The following is a 22,691-nucleotide window of genomic DNA, read 5'->3' on the forward strand; positions in this document are numbered from 1 at the left end:
GATAGATCACATTCCTGAATTAAGCTGGTTTGGAATAAGAACAAGCCAAAACTGCTGGGGCAAAGCACCCAGGATTCAGTCTAGCCCATTCTTCATTTTAGATTGGATCATCTAAACAGCATTTCCACTGCATCCTCAGCTTCCCAGAAAATTGTACCATCCACTGACTGTAGAGATTGACAGCTCAGATGGGCTTATTTTTGTAATCCCCATTATCTGTGTTCAGACCAACCAAATTATCATAGTAAACACACAGCAATTTCCATGTTTTGTGAAGAATCTATTTCTAACATAAAAAATACTATATTTGGACAGGTAGGGCTGATACTACTGTAGTGAGAGATGGATCAGCCAAAACCAATCTCCTTCCAAAGATAGCTACATGTTTTGATGTAATGAGATGAGAAATGTGTGCATCAGCTGCATTAAGAATGGACTTTATTATGTGAGGATGGCTCTGTAGAGCTTCCCAGATTTACTTCTCTGCCTCTTATTTTGAGGATCCAACTCTTCCTGCCTCTAAGCTGTTTTTTTCTAGTTTTCACCATCTCCCCTACTTAAAGGTACCCAGTGTTCTTTAACAGGAGTCTTTTTTCACCAGTAATGCCAGTAATGTTTCTTCTTCTCACAGCTTCTGCTCAACCCAGGCACTTGCATCAGCATGAAGACACAGGATCTTTTGTATGATAAGAAACTGCCTACACATTCTCAAAGGTAGGCTGGAGCTTGACTGATTAAACAGTTGGAGACCCCATTTGGTTATCTCTTCATTTGGGACACTTCATATTGTCTTCCAATTAGTTGTTGTATCTAGCGGGACTGAAGGAGAATTTACTGTAACTCTGATTAAATTATGGCAGAGTTAAAAGCACATGTTATCAATCTCCTTAGCTTCACAAAAGAATCAGACTTCCAAACCAGAATATTTTTAAGAGAAACCAGAAACTTGGGTCTGTGTTCAGACCTCCTCTAAGAGGTGCCCAGTTTAAAGCACAGTTTACTACAGCACCTAAATTTGAGGGGGATTGAATTGGAGAGCTACTTAGAGATGTTGCTCATTTTGTCATGTCTTGCATTGTCACAGAAGTGACAACAAAGTGCTTTGAACCTGCGTGCTGTGTTGTCTGATGGTTGTAGTCCTTGGTCCCACAAAATTCATCAGAAGAGTATCTTTTCCTTGTAAATATAGACTTCCTAATTCAAAAACTTCCCAGAGAGGTTAGGTTTTAATTGTTTCCCCGCACACCCAGCTCCATACTGAAGGGCTTTTTGGGATCTGCAAAATCCATGTCCAGCTAATTCTGATGTCAGGAGGTGCCTGGTTTGGCTTGCAGTTAGTAGCAGCTGCAGATTTTGGAGCTGCATGTCTCCAGCTCCTGTTGGGTCAGGCACCTTGTGTGACTTCTCACCACCAGAAGTGGTTTGGGACTGCAGGCAGCAAGGTGGGATCAGCTGAGACTCTCAGCAAGTTCCCCTGTCAGCCTAATTGAATCTCTGACATCTGAACAAGATGTCAGAAGCAGTCATCATGACCCAGCTTTTGTGTCTGAGTTCAGCCAGCTCTACTGTGCTGGAAGTATTTGCTAATACCTGTCAGTTAATTAAAGCTGAGTTTTCCAAAGACAGAATAATTGTGCTTCAGGCAAATTATTATGATCTTATATCACCTGCCATTGTGATGATTCTGTAATTTTTATTTTTGTTGTGTGATAGTCATACCCTTTACTATTGTCTCAGATTGTTTGAATAACTGACATTTACATAATGTTTTATTTAAATATATGCCAGTGCCTGCCTGTAGCTGCCTGTGTCCAAGGTATGTGCAGTGGCCAGTGGGCCCTGATGGCCAGACTGGATGATAGAGCAGCCTCTGTGGCTCTCACGCATAAAGGACAGCCCTCCCTAAGAACTTCCACACTGCCAGCAGTGGGAAGTGTCCCAGGGCAGGAGGACGCTCTGCCTGGACATCTCCTATGGGAGAGGAGCCGAGATTACCCTCGCTTGACAACAGTTTGCTCAGACTCACCAGGAGCACTGGGGAGCAGGAGGCCATAACACTGTAGTCTCCTGCTGTGGGGCTTGAGGAGCCTGGGCAAGGCAAAGCCGGGGATGGGACAGTAGGAAAGGAGGAGAGCTGGGGTGCTATGCCTTTGAGTTTGGAGGCCAGATGTTTCTCCTCCAGCTCTGGGGGTCTCAGCTCCCGGCAGGAGGTGATGCTGCTGAGCAGCATGCTGCTTTGGGAAACCTCTAAACCTCCAGCTCCAGGGTGGGACTGTGAGTGGTGGGACATCTGCGAACACTGTGTCCTGCATGAAACAGTCATTATGTGCTTGACCTGAAGGACTTGCTTGGGTCCTTCAAAATGCTGTGTGAGTCCCAAAGAGGGGCACTGAGTAACAGTGTATAGACAAAAAGTAAACTTTGATTATAAAACTGCTTGCTTTCCTGTTGAGGGGCAAAGTTATAAAAAAAACTATTAGTCAACACTGTAATTGATGGTTTGATGGTAATTTGCAGCAGCACGGTACCATGAATATAAATTTTATTCAAAAGAACAGATAATGAAAACTTTTCATTTTGTAGTGACTCACGTGTAATGCACTGCATTTCCTTTAATAGGAAATGATGTGCGTACAAAATCCATAGTTGCTATGATTAGTTGTTGCTGATCTTTAAAGATAAGAAGCAAAGTGGGGAAAAAAGTGAAAACTGTGTCAATTTATCAACAAGAAAGTTACTCAGATACCAGAAGTAATGAGGCTCTGAATAAAAATGACTATAATGAATCACTTCCTTGAAGTATAATTTAGCTGGTGTTTAGAACTGAGTAAGTACAGCTCTGAGCTCCTAAGAAGAGTGCATTTTATGAAGGCAAATGAAATTTCTTTAAGCTCTTAAAAATTAGTCTGGTCCCTGTTACATAATGGGTGATGCATGTATTCCAGTGTGGGATAATGGCATTCAGAGCTTTTTGTACCCTATGTGCACAAAATAATGTGGTCCCTGTGGGTAGCATAAAATCCACTTGGCGTGTGAAGCCACTGCAATGTGATGGCCTTGGAGATGTATTTTAAATTTGCAGGAGTAGATATTCAGTGAGAAGCAGGTTATATGATCAAGCACCTAGTGTGTTCTGCAAATCTACTTTCCTTACCATTCAGCCTCTGGGTGACTCCTTCCTAACTATTGATCACAACTCCACCACAGAGAAAGCAAGGCAGGATTTTGTAGAATCAATGTTAGCAGAATAGATATTTATAAGATATTTTAAAAGTAGTTTAGACTGCTATTCAGAAACACCACACTTCTCTTGATCTGAGCACTTATTTTCATTGTCATTCATGAAAGATGAAAACCAACAGTTTAACAGAACAACTCTAACTTAAAAAATTATTGCATATTATTATGGGGAGGTGCACATAATTGCCAAGAACTCTGTGATTTTTTTTGTCACTGCTTTATGAACAAAGAATCTAATTTTGGGAACAGATGGTCACCTCACAAAGCAAGAAATCATTGTAACATCTCACTATTGTCAGGCTTTCTAAGATACAATTTTTCTGCTGAGTTTTTACCTCTAAAGACAGCAATTCTAACTTTAATAAAATATTTTTACTGCACCTTTACTTGTTGAAGATAATCCTTAATTCCTGAACAGGTTTTTTTTGCTCTTAAACATCCCAAAGACCTTGAACAAGTCTGTATCTATTCCTATATCAAGACCTATTTTACATGGCCCTTGGCACATGCGCTTTGTTGGTAGGTCCCATAACAGTGTTCACAGAATCAGAATCATTCAGGTTGGAAAAGACCCTTGGGATCATCGAGTCCAACAATCCAACCATGTTCCCCTTTCCATTGCCAGAAAACTCTTGATAAATGTTCTTTCAGCTAAATGATTGTCTCAAATGCCATGGGTCACTTCTACAGGGACAGGTGCTATAGCTTTTTTCCCACTACCTCCAGAGTATTTCCATCTTCTGTTCTGGCTAATTTCAACAACAAAGACCTACTAGTCTCCACTAAATCTCCGCAATTGTTATTAATTTATTTCATTTATACCTGGTAAAGCTGGAAATAAGATCTAAGCTGAAGATTTATTACATGGTCTTTAAGTAGAATAATTTTAATTGTTAAATCTTAATTAAGGTGGGAAATTCAGCCTCCTGCATTGCTTTTTCTGAAGAGCCACCTTGGATTTCATGTTAGTATAAGAAATGCAGGAGTTGATTCATGTCCTGTATCCCTCTGTCTTCCAAGGTTGAAATTCCAGTAAGAGTTGCAGAATTTTCCCTTTCCCTGCAAATAATATTTTTTTAACCTTAGGTTCCTTTGCAGTTTTTGTGGTGCTGAAGAGTTTTTCAGTTGTTGCTTGAGTGTTGGCTGACCCATCATTTCAAGTGCAGTGGTTTTCTTTCTAAATCTAGCATGGTGCTTCTAAGCTGTGTAGTGCTGTTGTGGTATCATGCCACCTTTTACATCACTTCTTTAGGGGAAAGTCAGTGGTGATGCCAAATAAAAAAGATAAAGTGGTTCATTCTCAGCCATCAGAGTCTGCAGTAAGCCTGTCACTCACATCTTCTAACAATTTTGTGGGTTTCAACGTTAATTGTGAGTTTTGGTGATTTTGTCTACAATGACAGATGTCAGGGTTTCTAAATCCTGTACATACAATTTCTTCTCAAAACACACATTTCCATACAGTTCATCTTCAAATACTTTTGTTCCATTTTTATTGTTAGGAGCTGGATTTTTTTTAATTCTTAGGAGGCTTTTTTCTTTCCAGCTCTTGTAAGCCTCCAGGCCACAACCTTGTTAATTGATAAGTTCTTTTCCTGCTTCTTTCAATGGATATTCATTTTATTCATATATTTCTTATCTTGCTTTCTTTTTTTTTCTTTTACAAACTTTCAGTTGCTTCCCCCCCCCCCTCCTTGCAGTGCTTTTATTGCCTTGGTTTTCCTGTCTTTTCATTCACAAGGATACTTATTTCCTTACTTCTCCAGAACTAAACCCTAGAGGAGTTGTGACATTGTGGGCTGACTTATTGTGGCTGAAGTTCTGCAACTCCTGAAATGATGAGAGCTTCCATAAATACAGGTACACAGGTTGAAGTAACTATTGATTTTCCGTATGAGGTAGAGCTTAAAGCACAGACCAAAGAATGCCTAGCTGGCTGGCATCTGGGTGTTTCCAAGACAGTCAACAGAGTGGAGTGGTGTCATTGATGTTGCTGCCTAAACTTATGTTGATTAAAAGGAGTAGGTGAAGTGACAGCCAGTTCTGGAAAAACCAACATGTACTCATTACGCATGGAACAATAACAATAGATGGTGCTGTCCTACAGAGTGTCATTTTTCATTCTTTCTCCTTCATCTCTAACAGTAAGTTTTCTCAGTAATATTTCAGTAATAAAATATCAAATCTCTGAACATTAAGTATCTTTTCTAAAAGGTCTTGGTGTTTTGGAGGTATTTAAGTCATGTTAGGATTGAAAAAAAGTACCACATAAAGCTGAAAGGTGGGAAATCCAACTATGAAACTGCATTAAGCAAGAGACTGTGAGTTTATCTTCATCAGTGATCTAGTCCTGAGCTGTTGGACTTGAAATCTGTTATTGAAGTTCCAACTCCTCCCATGATTCTTAGTGGCCAAGGAGCAGCATTTTAAAGACCTCTACATCTCTCCAGTTTGAAGGTAGCCATGTGGATAGGTATGGTCTGATATGGGAGCCTCCAAACTTGTTCCCAAACTGCCCAGTCCAGACTGCCCTCGTTCACTAAAGTGTGCCCAGGAGAGGCTGGTGGAGCTGGACATGGTTAGAGCCACCCTGAGAGTGACAGGTACCCAGAAAGAATGACCTGAGTGAGATGTTGGGGGACAGAGATTGTTGTCTGTCAATGCAAGTTTCCTCAGGAAAAAAGCTATTTCATTGAGCCCTGATTTTTTCTCCTGATTTGATGTCTCTGGTGCTAGGTGGCCATGTCAGCACCGCCAGCACAGCACTGGGGGCCAGGAAGTCCATGGTGGGTCTCATGGGGCTGGTGCAGTAATGTGGTGGGTAAGGACCCCCCACTCAGACCCCTGAGCCAGGGCTGCTCCATACCTCAGGGTAGCCAGCAGCAGTTTTTTCTGATTTTTTTTTTGAACGGAACAAAACATTCCCGCCTTTTCCATAAACACGTCCCTGCAGGGTGGACATGCTCTCCCAAGTCTGACCAGGCTGCCAAACACATCCCTCTGTTCATGAGTCAGTCACCAAAACTGGGCTCCTAAAACCCTATACAAGGAGGCATCCTGCAGTTTTTACTCACTTCAGTTGGAGGGGATTAACTTCAGAGCTGCTGAATACTCAAGACACTTGATTTTTGGTGACTGACTATGAGATTAAGAGCCAGAAATCAGCACTGAAGATCTCAGGCATGCAGCTGGATTAATCAGTATGGACTGCTAATTGAAGAGCAGAGGAGGAAAAGTTTGCTCTCGTTATTGCCAGGTAGTACTCCCAGAAAACATATGAATCAGTCCATGTGCCTCCCTCGGAGCTAGGATACAACTTTTGTCCTCTGCTGCACTGTGCTTCCTAGAGCTCACCAGACTTACACTCCTGAGTCACCAAACATCTGGAAAAAATTAATCTATATTTGTATATACCTGCCTCCATGGGTAAGCAGGACACCTGACCAAAAACCTTAAACAGAGAGGGTGCCAGTAAGTGTACAGCTGGAACGTACTCCACGTGAAGGTGTATGCAACATTGGCAAACCAAAGTTCTGCCCATAATGTTACTTTAATAGTCCACAGTTTTACAGCAACATATGTTCAAAATGATCATTTCCAGAAAACTGCACAAGACTTAGGAAGTTTAACCAGAATGTTAAAAGAGCTCTTCAGAAAAATGCAACGTAATAACATTTTGCCAACTCTTTGGATGTATTTATTTATGCTTGGATTTGTGTAAGGAAGTTTCTATGCTATAAATTTTTATTAAAAACATGTCATTAGAAATAAATAGTACATTTATAATCATAAACAAACTAGTAGTTTTTCCACACACTAATGTTGAGTTTACTCTACAAAACGGGAAGCGTATTCCACCATCTATTTTTTTTGTTTATACCTGATATAAAAGGATAAAGTTGCTGCATGAAGTTTATACTTATTGTAGGTTTCCTATGTCTCACACTAGATAAACAGAGGGTTTGTGTCTGTTTTCCTAATAATATTTGTATGGGAAACACAGCCTTCTGTTCTTACTATTGATTTTGGATGTGGTAAATGAGCTTAAATACTTCAGAAAAACTATAATGATAATAACGAAGATTAATATATTGGTTGCTTTTTCCTGCTTGCTCATGGGAATGACTGATTTTTATGGGAAAAGAAATATGCTTGTACCATAGAAAGGCTCAATAATATCAGCTGGTTAAAGGAAAAATACAATCTTTTTAATTCACCAGAACCTTATTTTCATTATCTATGTGAAAATGTGTGGCCTGGTTTCTCAGATACTAGGAAAGCAGAATTCCTCAATGCTGTTCTCCTTTCTGTTTTCTGCTTCCTGCAGATCAAGTTGATGATATTCAAATGTCACACGGTTGATGTGTTTGCCACTGGAGACCATTCGCAGCACAGTATTGTCACAGCCAATCTTCATTTGGGCTAGTTAGGGAAAAGAGATGTAGAGGAGATACAAAGATACTCATATGTGAAAGAGAGGGAAAAGAGATATATAGTGTTGGGAATTACAAAGCATGATACATATTACAATTTTGGAAACAAAGCAATTTGTGTGTAGTAATGACTGGCCAGTGGTGGTATTGCTGACTAAATACCTTCTTTTGTATTTGTTAATTTTACTTTACAGTGGCTTGGGTATTTGATCAAATGTTGTAAACTTTGCTCACACAAATGCCCCTCTATTCCCATCCACCTGTAGTCTCACATATGCATAGATAGACATGATGCAGAGGTCTGTACATGTTTGGACTTGTGAAGGTATTGTACTGTTAGATACCATGAGTGATGGGTAAGGGTAAAGGCACCCTGTCCTGGAGATAGCCAAAATTAACAGTATTGAAATGTTTCCTGTTAGAGGGATGCATAGTTTTGTGGGTAAGGAGGTTCTTCACAGTAACAAAGGCATGTGAAAGTTCCACCAAGACAAACTCAAATGGCAGTGCCCAGCATATGGACTCACTCTGGGGAAAATCAGGCAACCACTGCTTTAGATGATCCATTGGAGCAAGGGTTTGGCAAAGCCTGTTTCATTTGGGCAACTTGGAGCACCTTCCTCACTGCAGGAGAAATCTGGTGGGAGAGCAGGGACTGCTGAGATGGGATTTCCCTTCCTTCACACTACCAGGAAAGCACATTTTAATCTCATCGCAGTGCTCAGTATTCACTCAGCACCAGTGCTTGCCAGTTGAAGCTTTGAACAGTACCTGAACCATTAAGCTGTAGTGTGATGAAAGGCAAGGGACACCACAGGGGTGAAGTGCCAGGCCCATTCCTGCTCTCCAGCCCTGCAGAAACACCACTTCTCTGGTGCACCTGTTCATACTCTTGAGGTACAACACATGTGCCACAGGGCTTAGTCTGTCACATCGCTGCAACTCTTTGTACTCTGATGTACTGCATATTAGGGAAACCTTTATATGGGGAGAAAGAGATCACCAACCTGGCATGATAGTGAAACAGGTTCAGAGCTCCTCCAGGGTTCAAAGCAGACAGTGGGAGCTCTGGGGCTTTTAGGATATGTGTTACTCCTGCAGCAGAAAAGGAGGCTTTGGAAGCACTGAGCAAGTGAGAAAACACTCCTTAACTGAAAATGTAAATGCTCTGCCTTCATTTGTTACAAATTTCCAGGCTCATTTATCTGTTGATACTCTAAGAATCATATGTGTCATAGGACAAGCATTTTAAAAATATGTGTAACTTAACTTTGTTATAATGATTACTTCAGGGGCAAGTAAAGGCGGCAGTGGGTGTGCTGTATCACACAGCCCAGCCACAGGCTCAAATAGCTTTAGCTCTCATGTGAAGTTCACCAGTGTAGCAGGGAATCCGGGCTGGGGGGGGCTCTGCATGACTCCCTCTGGTTAATTATTTTATCACATGGAGGTAAGTGGAAGAGGGAGTTCTTACCAGACCCGTGAAAGGAGTGACAGAGATCAGCTAGTGGAAACATCTTGGATGGATCTAAGCCAGTTCCTCCTAGCAGCTCTACAAAATCTCCCACTCCTGCACAGCCTGCTGATGGTTTCTAAAAAAGCAGAAATTAAAAGTTATTTATCATTTATCTTCAAAATGTAGCAGTTGTCTAGACACAATCGCAGCCAACAGTATGTTTTAGAAGTCCTCTGTGCTCAAACTGGTGTGAAATCAGGCTGTTCTCATTCTGAGCAACACTACTTCAATTTGACATTAGTTAATTTCCTTAAGGGATTCCGAAGAAAGACCTAAGTAGGTTCTGAAAATTACTGACAAGTAGTTAACGTGCTGATTCAACTGCTTTTAGTGCAGATAAGCAATCTGTTTCTGGATGCTTAGACACGTAATCAAATCAGTACAGGCATGGGCTGTATGTGTGCCCACACTCAGGTGGCAGGCAGGAACTTCAGTTCCACTATAGCATGCTAAAGCGTGCTATTCTGGCAAAATTTAGTTAAAGTAGAAATTAACCAAAGGAGTAGTTTTGTATGATGACAATGGCTCACTGTATATTAGACCCACAAGTGTTTTTTTCCTGAAAATTAATGCTATTTGCCAAAAACATCTTGCATGGACACTTTGTGCACCTTTGGACCGTCATCCATATACTGCTATTTAAGTGCCCAATTTCTTTATTGTTCTCCTGCTTTTTTCCCTTTTCTGCCCAGTGCTGAATAACTCAAAACACACTTGCCCATCTCTCAAAGCCTCTTTGCTCAGACAATGGCAGTCCCTGTGAAGGACCTCGGTTGCCAGTCTCACTGGCAGCAGAAAGCAAACTTTCTTGCTCCTATCCTTCTGGATATTTTGGAATTTGCCACCAACAGCTCTTGTCCTCTCATGTCTGTTCATCACCAAGCGCTAAATGCTGTGGCTAAACCCCAGCCCTGTGCTGTGCATCAGAGCAGATGGAGCAGAGGATGCTCCGCATGCTGAGTAGGGAATCAGTTGTAAGCACTTTTGTAGTTTCTCTGTGCTAATACATCACTATTGAACCTGAGCCTCCTTTCCCTGTTCAGAGTAGTTGCTCCTTTCATTAGTTCAAATACAGACAGGCAGCTCTCAGGGAGAGCACTCCTTTCTTTCTAAGGAAATTCTTACCCTTTGTTATGGGAAGCAATATTTACATGCATTAATGGTAATTTGCATAATTTGATTGCCTCTGCAACATTACAGCGACAACAGACAATAGCGACAGAGACGGACAAGCTCTCATCTCTGGGGGGAAACCAGAGCCCTCAGCATGTGTGCACATGGTCCGGAGTGCACGTGCCTTAGCAGCCAGCGCCACCAGCTATACCTGCTTCAACACTTTCCCTCTCCTGTGCCCAGGAAAACTGCACACTGTAGCGATTTCCTAGGAAACAAACAACTCACCTTTAAAAAGAGGCCATTTAAATGTCCTAAGATAAGATCAGATATTTTTATCACCACTGGGTAGATTATGGAGAAGCTGCAGTTTCTGTGCTGATGAGGAATGACCATGGTAAACCTTCCCGAGGGAGTTTGAGAGATGACATTGCAAGCTGGGGCACAGGAGAAGGTACAAGAGTTACTTGTGCAGTCATCACTGCATGTAGCAAAACAATCTACTTTGAGTACTAGCAAAGAACAGATGATTTAATTACCGTGAGTTACAACCAAATGCTGAAAAATATGCATATGGCATTTTCTGGTGTTCTTGCATAACATTTGTTCCCTAAAAATTCCCTGCCCATTACTTACCATGTAGCATGAGGTCTGGCAGAACTTGTGAGTGAAGCAGTCAATGGGTGAGTTCACACCCCAAATCCATACATCAGGGGTTCATGTTGCTGAGGCCTTGTTCTGTTTGCCAGTATGAAGGAGGCTAAATATGGATGTGGGACTTTTGTTTAGCTGTGAATGGTTAGTGCCTGATATTGCCGACAAACTCCTAACTCCTCTTAGCTGGAGTTCCTTACCTTGCAAAAAATCCCATTGAAACTATGGCGGGTACATGCTGATTTTATCTTAAACTTGAAACTTAATAGTTCAGGTAAGGGAGTAGCTCATCACCTGCATGTGCAGCCCAAGGGATCCTCCACTCAGACCTGGAGGCCTGCAGCTGCTTCAGCAGGCCGGTAAAGGACACAAGCCAGCTCCAGCAGCTGCACACAATAGTCACATCCACAGGCATGAAGCCACATCAGCACGGAGACCCAGCTTGCAGGCCTGTGTCTGAGCAACTCTGAGTAAGCACAGGGCAGAAATGCCATCATCTTCATCCTTCGCAAGGTAAGGCAGCTAAATCAGACTGGCTTGAACAATAATTATTAAGTGTCCTGTCCGCTCTTGGAAAAACTATGCAAGTGACTATTATTTGTGCCTTCTCAGCTCACAGGCTTAGGGAAATAACTTGCAAATAGATTCTTGGGATCATATAACACTCATAACTATCACATAACAATTCAATGCATTGTTTTTGCTGTCAAAATTTTTCAAATATTTTTTCCTCATTGTTCACCCAGATCTAGAAATTGCTGAGTTTTAACTCTCTAAATGAATACTATTTGTTCTAGCCAAATGTGTTGGAACATGACAATATTAGCTTGGAAGAGATCTTCTTTGAAAGAAAGAGCCTTCTGGTCCTGAATATTGAACGTATGCTTGAGTTATCTCTTACACATCACTCACTTTTTTTTTCTTGAGACACACAGTGGACCTGAGTCAAATCCTCAGGCATGCAGGTGTGCGTGGCTCTGCTGACATTACCAGAGCCATGTCAGAGCAGATAAGGGCAGCGAGAGAATTCAGTGCAAACCAACACATTCATTTTGCTTCCTGCCCCAAACACAAGCCCTTTTAACAGTATAAAATGCAGACTTACGGAAGAGGTTGGTGTTTTTCTTGACTGTGATGGTAAATCCATTGCCTGGCTGGTGAATCCTGAAGAAGATCATTGCCACGTTCTGTGATGACCTGATACTCCTCTGAATATTGCCACTTTCACAAAAGTCAATGTATCTTTGGGAAGTGGGGAGGGGATGGTCCAAGGAACTAGGAAATTTCTCTCCTTTGAGTATCCAGCCATCAAATACCTACAGGGTTCAAATAATTGAAAACAAGGCTTTTGCTTATTGATCTGTTAGCAGAGAACAGAAACATGAAGTATTACAGAACCTGTTTTATTTTGACACCAGATGGGCTGTTGAAATCCACTAATTAAAACCAGAAATTCTTCATATTTATCAATTTTGTAGCATTTAACTAATTATTCAAGCTTCAATTCGTATTTAGGAAAGGGATACAAATAAATTTTAATGCTGTCTTTATTTCCTTCAGGTGACAATTTTGGTGACTTTTTTAGAAGGAAGCAGTTCTTTTCACTCCAGCATCACCACATTTGCATCAGTTTTTTTATTTCTTATTATTTCAATTTCGTTGTTACTAAGAGAAGTTTTTGACCAGCTTAATTTGGAAGCCACATGAAACATAAGTCACCCTCTCAAACTCTGGTCATTAAGTCCATTGATCTGACCTGTCATTTTCCACCATCATGTTTCGCGGCTTGTCATTAATCGGCCCAGAGGCCTTCCAGAGATATTAGAATATAATGAAGCTTTGGGGAGGAATTACTGGGAGAGGTATTGCTCTCTCCTGGATCTGTTCTTTCAGCTCATCCTAACTACTAGAAAGCAGAATAAATGCTCCCCACTCGGCTGAACCTTAAGCAGCAACCTCTACAAATCTTTCCTTCACAAAAATAGCAACAATTTGCCCTCACCATCTTCAGGGAAATGTGTCAGAAATATGTCAGAATTAGAAATCTGTATTAACTCTAGCATAGCTGTGCAGTTGCCTGCCTTTCTGTTTCAATTCCCTCCTAACCATTCTCACCTGGTAATTCCTTCTATGCTCCAGTCAATACTTCAAAAATCCAAGGACCAGATCCTGCCATTGCTTCAGTGACTAATCCTAATGTGAATATGTGTGGGACTTCCCCATGAAAAAGCTGCAGGATCAGTCTCTGGATTTGCTAGAATTGTAAATTTTCAGAAGTAATGAGATGTGGGTGTTCAAATTACACCAGGGAAAAGCTGCCTGTATAAATACGATAGTATAATGCAGAAACTGGGGACTCCATGATCAAAGGAAGGAAATCTCTATAAAGCCTCAAAGATCTCTTGGCATTTTTCCAGCCTCCATAAGTGGCTGTAAGTCTAGGTACAAAATCCTTGGACCCACAAGAGGCTGAAATCAGCCTCCCTGTAGCAACATGGGGAGAGATTCCAGCCACAGGTATGAGATGGAGAGACAGGATTCCCAAGGGTAAAGGGAGTGGGGGAACAGTATTTCTTCAAGAGAGAGAGACAGAGAAAGCGCTGAAAGGCAGATTTCCTCCTTCTCCTCCTCCCCGGAGTTCGGCTTGCCACTGGGTGGGATGGGGCCTGTGCTGTGCACAGCCACCGCAGTGCAAAGGGCAGAGCGCAAGGTAAGGGGACCAGTCAGGGGCCGTTGAGCCTCCTCTTCTCTCCTGAACCAAGTTCAGATTTTGGTCAAGGCTTCTGCCTGCCAGCAAAATGCACTGGTAAAGTTTTTTGGTACTGGAATATAAATAGCTCTGAGTCATGGACCCCTTTCTGTTCAGAGCCAATGTCGTGAAAAACTCTAGCAGAGCCATTTGAAAGAAGGCCTGTAACAATCCGCTCATGAATAAGCTGATGCTAAGTGACCTGTGAGTGGAGGTCCTGGAGCAGTAACAGCTGTTCAGAGAGTGGTATCATTATCTGCAGGGCTCATGTGATTCATGGTACAATGAGAAAACCCTCTTAACGGGGCTGAGGGGCTCGGCTCATACTGACCAAACTTTTCAGTTGGTCCCCCAGGTATGGACACTCAGTTCAGAGGAGCCAGTGCTGCAGTTTGGAGGGGGATCCTCAGCCTGCATCTGACTTTTCTTTAGGGGGGTGGTGATGGTGGGGGGATGTACCCAAAGTGCCTCAGGGAGGAGGAACAGCCATCCCAGAGGTGGCTGCTTTGTAAAAGCCTGTTCTGCACATGCAAACACATGCATGCTCGCGTGCACATGCATTTGCCTGCTCCTTCCACAAGTAGCAAATGCCTCACATGTCAGATGAGAGCAGGGAAGGGGAAGCGCAGCAGGACTTGCCAACTTCTTACCTTCAAGAAATCGCCTCCTTGGCAGTCAATGTTTACAAAGTCGTAGTCTATCGTGATGAGCTCCTCAGGCTCCCCAATGAAGAAGGTCGCGCAGTGCAGCTGTGGTTGGTCTGCAGTGAAGGTGAACTGCCCCTCTATACTCAGCATGTCAATACACCCTGGAGAAATAAGAGACATCAGGCTGCTGCCTCAGCCTGCTGTGGAGGGAGACCCTGCGCTGGCTCCCACGGTGCAGGGAAAAGGGGAGCGAGGAGAGACCCCCACAGTGAGACCCAGCTGGCAGTGAGGATAGGGAGACCCAGCTGAAGTCTGCTGAGCATTGGAGGATGAATAGTAACTCACAGGTGTGGCACAAGTGTGCAATCGAGGGGTGCAGGGGGGGATGACACATCAAAGCATCTCTGAGCAGAAAACTCTCTGTGTGTGTATATGCACAAACGCACAAACACCCCGTTCCTTCAGATTTGTCTCTAATCACAGTTTTTCCATATGACCAATTCCCTGGAGATGTGACCCTACCCAGGGACACGGGTGGATGATCCCCATCTTCTTCCCATTATTGGAGACCCTCAACTCTGAGCCCCCACCTCTTTTCAGAGCCCCATTTTGATCCCTCTGCCTCAGCCACAGTTTTTCTGAGCTTTTAACACTTTGTCCTTCTCCCCTATGTTGCAAAAACAGCCTGCAGCTCTGTCACTCCCAAATAGCTCCTTTCCCCTCCCTGAGTCCAGAGGTCCCCCCAGGACTCTCCCACCCATCAATGGTCCCCACCAGAGCACCAAAGAAACTCACGGAGTGACCGCCGGTAGATCTGCCCTGCAGACAGCTCTCGCTTCAGATCTTCGCTGAGGAGTAGGAAGGGCTCATCTTCACTGGCATCCCTCACCTGGTGAAGGAAAGAGGGCAAGAAGAGGCTGGGGCAAAGTTAAATGCAGCCTGCTCCCTGCCCCTCTCAAAAACAGGCACCAGCAGATTACATCCCTCCTCCAGAAACAGTGCATCTGTGGAAGAGCTCAGTCAGAAAGCTGCCAACCTGCAGTAGAGGGGAACAAACCTGGCACCTAAGAGGTGAGCCCAGCAGCTCAGTGCACAGTGAGTCGGTTAAATCCTCAGCAAAAAAGTAAGTTTGAGAAAAAGGAGGATAAACAAATGAGGGGGTACACGACCGTTGCATTAACATTACCCAGGTGAAAGTTTAATGCAGGAGGAGCGGGAATAGGAAGGGAGAGAGCAAAAAGCATGATGCTTGAAAGCTGGGAGTACAAGTTAGAAGACAGCAGGTAAAAGCACAACGAGGCACTTTAGTCGTCAGCCCAATTGCTCACCTCTAGGTATCTGGTTTCTCCCTTGGAGGCTGCCAGGAAGATGAGAAGGAAGTGGCATTGAAACTGGAAAGCAGACGGCATGCTGACACCTCCTCTGGCAGCCCTCCCTCTCTCCCTGCGGCCAAGTTTCTGCTGGTCTGCGCCAGTAGGCAGGAGCTGCTGGGGTATCTTGGAGAGTCTCTTTTTATAGAGCTGTTGGGAGGGGAAGCACTTGGTCCCTGTACTGATAGGGTAACCCATGGTAACTGAATTCCTCTTGCAGTGACACAGTACGTGGGCATGACGAGGGTCCAAATCACAGCCACAAATTTTCAAGCTGGTCGAACTCCTCTTGCTGGCAGATGTCTTTTCTACTTATCTGTCTGGTGGAGCTGAAAAGCTCTGGGGAGGAGAGCCTGTTGCCGTGCAGACAGGGCACTCGCACAATGTGTTTATTTCCAGTTACTTCAAATTGAGGAATGAGGAACATCCCTCTCTCCTTCTCTTCTGCTTTCTAGTCCCAGGGCATTTCAGACCTGCAGGGCTCCCTGCCTCCTTGCTGCTCTGTGCCATGCAGCTCTCTGCAGCCCCAACACCAGGTGCTTCCCACTGGCCAGTTCTGGGTGGGTGCCCCTGCATCCCAGCCAGGTTTGCAGCCTAGGGCCAGCATCCCCCAGGGGCTGGGGGACCCCTGCTGGCTTCCAGGTCCTGTGCTTGCAGCTTGGGCACAAGGGCTCTGCAGCAAGTACACAGGCAAAACCAGACAGCTCTCCTTCCAGACACAGCTTTCATACAGAAATCAAGAAAACTTGGTGTTCCCAAGGGCATATTCCCTACAGAACAGCTGATATTGTTCCAGCTCTGATCTTCAAGGGAAACCTGAGAAAGACCTTCAAAAATTGAACCTGGGCATGAAAATTCATAGCTCTGCAGAATACTAAAAATCAGGAACTCAGCAGAGATATTAGTTTTAGGATATATTCTTGTTTTCCCCTGGCCCAGCATGAACCATCAGCACTCTGCAACTACCCTTTACCCATCTCAGGCTTCTTGCTAGTATCTCCTTCTGCTCTGTGTTTCCCTGTCAAATTGTCACTTTGCTTCAGCAATATGAAATAATATGATCCAGACTTGCAACGTTTTAATTTTGCTGATTCTGATTTCACTGTTAGGGCTTGTGGACCGAAACATTTGCTTGCTGTTTCACCCAACTTGTTGGTTGAAAAACAAATAAATAAATCTTTTTCTGTCTATACACCTGTGGCTCTAAGTTTATTATGCAGTAATTCTTATTCTTATGGTTTACTTTAATCTAAACTATAATATTGTTCCATATCTGCATGGCACTTCTGTGAATTTGCCATATCTGCGTGGGTTTCTAGAGCAGAAAAAATACTAAGGGAATGGAAAACATTATTTTTTAACTTTGACATCAAGTTGCATTCAAAGGTTGTTAAAACTGCTTTGAAGAACTGAGTAGTTAATGGCTGCATGAACCAAGACTAAATTAATTCATCTTCATGTACTTGCTTGAATTGTTTAAATACTGTGATTTAGGCAAGAATTATCAGAGGATTATCCAAGGGAGTTCAGAATCTGAAATCTGTTGAAGTCCTTTGGGAATTACAAGTTTTGTTAGAAAACTTCAGGTTTTAGTCCCAACTTGCATTAGAGGATGATGTCTAGGAGGTTAATCAGGGTGGTGAGAATTGCACTGGAGACCACCGGGATCATGCAGGACCAGGAGGGGCTTCAGGGGAGCCCAGTCTCATTCTCTTTTCTTATCACATGTTCACTTTCCGAAGACATGAAAAAAGTTAGAATTACATCATGACCCCTCCACTCCCCATCATCAAGGCACTTTGCAGAACCCAGTCCCAATTCTGTCTGAGATGTCTCAGTTTGCCCTGTGAGCTCCCAACCTAGACCTCAGATGCTGAGTCCTTGAATATCTTCGGTAAAGGACAGAGAGTGTTTGATTGTGTCAGAATTTGACCAGTTACTGAAGATTTGGTTAAATTCAGCTCCAAAAATGAGTGAAGGACAAATGGCACTGCAGCTAAACCAATATGACTGTCTATTAAACCAGCTGTGAGGTGATCTATTCAGAATAAAACATCCCAACAGTGATGTCAACATATTTTAAATTCTTACCCAGGAATAGTTGAGGTCTGAGCTAGCAGAGCATTTGCTGGTGGAGGTGCCCAGACAAGCAGATATCCCTGGTATGAGTGGAGAACATCCTGGCAGATGAGGTGTGGGGACTGGCCTTCTCCAACTAACAAGGTGGTGGGAGGGAGGATAGCAGCCATCTCCATGTCTGTTGTAATTTCTTACTCACACAGGACCTATGGTGGATTTGCATTTCCTACACAACACCTGCAGCAGTTTGCTCTGAGCATTACAAATATTCTGTATAACATTAGTGCAAAAGACACCCCTTGCTGTGGATGTGGACAGAGATTTGAACAGAGATGCTAAGGCAACCTGTCATCTACTCTGTGTCATCTTCTGCTTCATGTTTCAACTCTGGGCTCAGCCAGAGCCAATGAAGCACGATGACATCCTGCCCAACCTCATCGCAAAGCCTCGCAGGGCCTGGGGTAATTCCTTGTGTCCTCAAACACAGGGCTGTCCTCAGCCCCCAAACTCTTATATGCTTCCCTTTGTGCAGCTCTAATGACTGCATGTATTTGGGATGGGGAACCACAGGCAGAGAGGTGCACCTGACTCAGGTGGAGCCTGGGTAGATAGACCCCCAAAGGGGACCAGTCCTGGGAAAAGGAGGGGGCTCATCTCCCAGCTGTACATCCTGGCTGTCAGAAGGCGAGAGAGGGTGGGGGACTGCTGCCTCCTCACAGGGTATCACAGGTCTCCTTCCCCTCTGCACCTCCCTCTGCCTTCTCCAGGGCTGCTTTTGTTTAAGGCCACTCGCAGAGACTGAGTTCTTCAGGAGATGAGATTGTGACTAACAAAGCAAAGAAAAATTAGCAGTTTAAACAGGGTTCAAAACATCCCTGCAGCATTTCAGAAGGGAAAAGCACCTTCAATGTGATACAAACCCTTAGGCGAATGAGGAGGGTGTCATTTTTCTTTCATGGGGTTGAGTCATGTTAACACGTTGTAGGACTTTTTTTTTGGTTAATATCAAATTCTATAACACAGTAAAATGCATTCCCAGTCTGACCCTGCTAGAAGCTAGATAATCCAGTTGCTCTCATGCTATGATACCTTGACTCTGCTAGCAACCATAGCTCACCCTGGGAGCAGACCCCTTCCCTGGCAGAAGTGATGGGATGCCATCAGGCTGGTGAGAGGCTGGGCTGCGTGGAGGGTATTACCCACTGCGCTCTGCTGTGGTTCAGGGGGATATTGCTGGGCACCCTCAGGTTGTTAAAGCAGTGCTCGTAGGTGGGTTCTTTATGCCAGTCAGCTAAGTGCCTAGGAGGACCCACCTGTCCCATGGTGGAAATCCTCCACCTTGTGCTCAGAGCTTGTAGGTGTCTTGTCAGCTGTTACAGCAGAGAAGAGATCCCAGATGCAGTGAGAGGTGGAAAAAATACAGCTGAATAAAAAGAGTAGTGAAAAAAAACCCATTTATCCTCCCCCGTGGTGATCAAGGGATGCTCTGTGCTGTAATACAGGTGGTAAATGCAGTTTATTCTCCTCAAAGGTAAGGTAGTTGGTACAAGAAGATTGTGGATGATGCTCGGGGCAGTGAGATTACTTAGAGAACAGTAGGTGAGCTACAGACACTCCTTAGGGATCCCTCCCTGATTTGAAGAGGGGTCAGGTGTTATGAACCCTTTCTGGTCTCCAAAAGGGTCTCTTGAGTCCCCAGCTCAGTAACACAGCACCCTGCCACATTTTAATTCCTGCAAAAGATCAGTTTATTTCAGCAGTTGCTTCACCACAAACACACTGCAGGCTGTGGTACCCATTCACTCCACTCAGCTTGGAAATTTCACCTTCAGCACATCTCAACCTGCACCCAGGTAAACGGATGAACTTTGAGGCTTGCTGACTCTGGAAAGCCTGTACAAACCACAGCACCTGGACTTCCTACCAGCTCCCTGTTGAAAATCAAAATCTTCTGGTTCAGGCCATATTTTAAACCTACTCTTTCTTCCCCTCGAGCTCCTCCCTTCTCAGCTGCAGCCTTACTGCTGGCACAAGCAGCTGAAGTAGACCAAACCTCCCTCTAGCACCAGGACCGTAAACAAGAGTTAATTTTACTGTATAGATACAATCCCGTGTACCAGGGATCCAACTCCACACCACAGGGATCAGCCTGGCTGCTGCACATCACACGGGAGCCCCTCTACTTGTCTGTGCCCAGTGGTTTCTTGAACTGATAGGAGCAGCAGTGAGTCCACAGTGCTACACTACTGACAGCTCAAGCAAAGAGGATTTCTTCTGCCTCAGGCACTCCATCCTTGGCTCTTGATGCTGATTTCTCACTGCTGCTCAGTGCTGGCTGAAGAGATGCAGTGTGGGGTGATGCACAGTGTGAGACGTCTGGTTGGACTTTAAAATTCCTATCGTGTCAGCTGCTAAACATTTTGCTGAGCTACATTTATTTCCCTTATGGTCATCCCCACTGTAACTCAGAACTAATTCAGAGACTAGCTTTTCCTTTCTCCCACGGTGTCTGGGAGACATAGTACTAGCCAGTCCTTGCTTTCTATGATGTGCTGCAGGTCTCACACTGATGTCCATGTCTTTGCAGAGTAGGGGATTGTTGCACATCACTTGTATATACATATGCCATTCAACTGTTTGCAAATCCTTCAGTATATTATTCCTGAACAGCGGGGATCAGTTATCCCAGATTAAGGCAAGAAAGAAATTTAGTGGCTCTGAGGTGTCACAAATGCTACAGTAAGGGCTAAATTTTCAGTCCCAAGCTTGCTAAATTGCATGTTAACAATCAGTTATTGCTCTGAAATACACCACAGAAAAGGAAACAAAGGGGAAGCTGTATGGCAAATCACAGCCCTGGAGGTCATGGGAAAACCATATCCTTGATACAGACTCACAGAAGACTTCAAAACCTGAGAGATAGAGAAGCTAGAGCCAATTGTGTATGGAGCTCAGGCTTCCAGTCTGGTTCCCTCATCGCATAATTCACCACAGAAAACATTAGAGTAACTAAATCCATAGTCTACTCACAAACTGTTACCGAATACTTCACATCAGTCCTGAGGGACTTTGCAGCCGCATCCCATCAATAACCATCAGGTCCCCTCTCCACTAAGAGTTTACACTATGCTTTGTGTTATCATTCCTGATAAGGGCAAATTAATTATCAAGATACCCACTGCCTAATCACCCTATGTATCCAGCACACACACTGTCCACTGCTTTCCATTGCAATGGGTCACTACCCTGCCAGGACCCAGACAGGTGGCGACCCATATCACAGACCCAGAAAAATAGATGTGAAGCTTATTAACCTCTCCAAAGCCCCAGTTGTCTGAGGCACCCAAACTGCAACTGCCAGATCGCTCGGGACCATATCTGTGGCTGTGATCATCAGTACATGTAGGGACTGTTTGTGGCATATGAGAAATGAGTTTGATTGTTGCCATGGCGGTTACTGATGGGTAACCACACATTCTACAAAACTCATCAGCCAGCTACTGGAAACACAGGTAAGCAGCTAGGCTATGGACATAGAATAGAAAAGGTAGAGTTCAATACCACTAAAGTAACTAAATTGGCCCTGTCAATGGTTTGATGTGTTCCTTTTACAGGAACACAATCAGAGTTGCAATGACAGCTGAAGGAGAACATTCCCAGCAGCAGAAACACCAAGTCTGAGATCACTTTTTGTGCTTCATTCCTTTACTCTTGTGTTGGTTTCATCATCAGGCAAGTTTCTCAACAGTCCATGATCCAACCTGAGTCCAGGACTCAGATGCTGGAGAGAGTGTAGAGGACGGCAACGAAGCTGGTGAAGGGCCTGGAGAACAAATCCTGTGAGGAGTGATTGAAGGAGCTGGGACTGTTCAGTTTGAAAAGGAGAAGGCTGAGGGGAGACCTCATCACTCTCTACAGCTACCTGAAAGGACATTGTAGAGAGGTTGGTGCTGGTCTCTTCTCACAGGTAATTAGCACTAGAAAAAGAGGGAATGGCTTTAAACTGCAACAGGGGAGGTTCAGACTGGACATTAGGAAAAAGTTTTTCACAGAAAGAGTGGTCAGACAGTGGAATAGGCTGCCCAGGGAGGTGGTGGAGTCACCGTCCCTGGATGTGTTTAAGGGTCATTTAGATGAGATGTTGGGGAATGTGGTGTCAGGGAAAACTTTGTAGAGTAGGGCTGATGGTTGGACTTGATAATCCCAAAGGGTCTTTTCCAACCTGAATGATTCTGTGATTCTGTGACTCCTCTCTGTGTGGTCAGTGGGCATCTCGTCACTGACTTCTGTCACTACCCATCTTCCCCAGCTCTGTGCTGGGTATGGCAAGCCTCTTCCAAGCCTTATCTCTCTGTAATGACTCTTCTATTACTTCTTTGTGTGTCTAAATTGGCTTTAAACAGATCTGAACTTTCTGTAAGGTGAAGTAAGCGTAGCTTGTTAACTCTGGGCAGTTTGACACAAGAGATGTGTGATTTGTCATGTTGAGTGGTTTAGAGAAATGACAAATGCATGTGATTTATGAACTGAAAGCCTATCAGCATCATGCAGGCTTGATGATAAGTGTTGCATTAACACTATTTATGGCATTGAATAAGAGCAAGGACTGTGAAGCTTGAAGTTTAGCGGGCTACAAACAATCAAGCAAACATTATATTCAGACACCAAGATTACCCTGAGGGCGGTTATCACTACCAGCTTTGCCGGTGACTCAACCCAGCATCTACACAAGCAGTCAGGGCCAAGATGTGGGAGCAGAGTAAAGTTTTCTCCCAGGAAGGAGAGAAGAGATGTGGGAGAGGGTGACTGACAAAGGCACATGCCATTGTTCTGGCCTTGGGAGAGGCCCAGACAATTACCAAGCTGTTTAATTTTAGCCTGGGCCTGCAT

General features: G+C 43.9%; 1 protein-coding gene across 1 annotated transcript; it reads right to left on the bottom strand.

The window, feature by feature from the left end:
* Positions 1-6,771: 6,771 nt before the first annotated feature.
* Positions 6,772-15,790, bottom strand: CRHBP (corticotropin releasing hormone binding protein). Its single transcript, XM_074855971.1, has 7 exons — positions 15,681-15,790; positions 15,148-15,241; positions 14,356-14,513; positions 12,062-12,272; positions 10,591-10,739; positions 9,148-9,265; positions 6,772-7,662 (listed from the first exon to the last, which is right to left on the bottom strand). Exons 1-7 carry the CDS (start codon positions 15,759-15,761, stop codon positions 7,505-7,507), a joined length of 969 nt encoding a protein of 322 aa, XP_074712072.1. The 5' UTR covers positions 15,762-15,790; the 3' UTR covers positions 6,772-7,504.
* Between the last annotated feature and the right edge of the window lie 6,901 nt (positions 15,791-22,691).

This window comes from Strix uralensis, chromosome Z, assembly GCF_047716275.1.
Source record: "Strix uralensis isolate ZFMK-TIS-50842 chromosome Z, bStrUra1, whole genome shotgun sequence".
NCBI classification, from domain to species: Eukaryota; Metazoa; Chordata; class Aves; order Strigiformes; family Strigidae; genus Strix; species Strix uralensis.

Excerpts from the sequence above, each read along its gene's own strand:
- CRHBP (XM_074855971.1), bottom strand. The coding sequence starts at position 15,761 with ATGCCGTCTGCTTTCCAGTTTCAATGCCACTTCCTTCTCATCTTCCTG. Across the intron at positions 15,242-15,680 it reads GAGAAACCAGATACCTAGAG|GTGAGGGATGCCAGTGAAGA; the intron begins GTGAGCAATTGG and ends TTCCTTCACCAG. Across the intron at positions 7,663-9,147 it reads TCACTCCTTTCACGGGTCTG|CCCAAATGAAGATTGGCTGT; the intron begins GTAAGAACTCCC and ends TTCCCTAACTAG.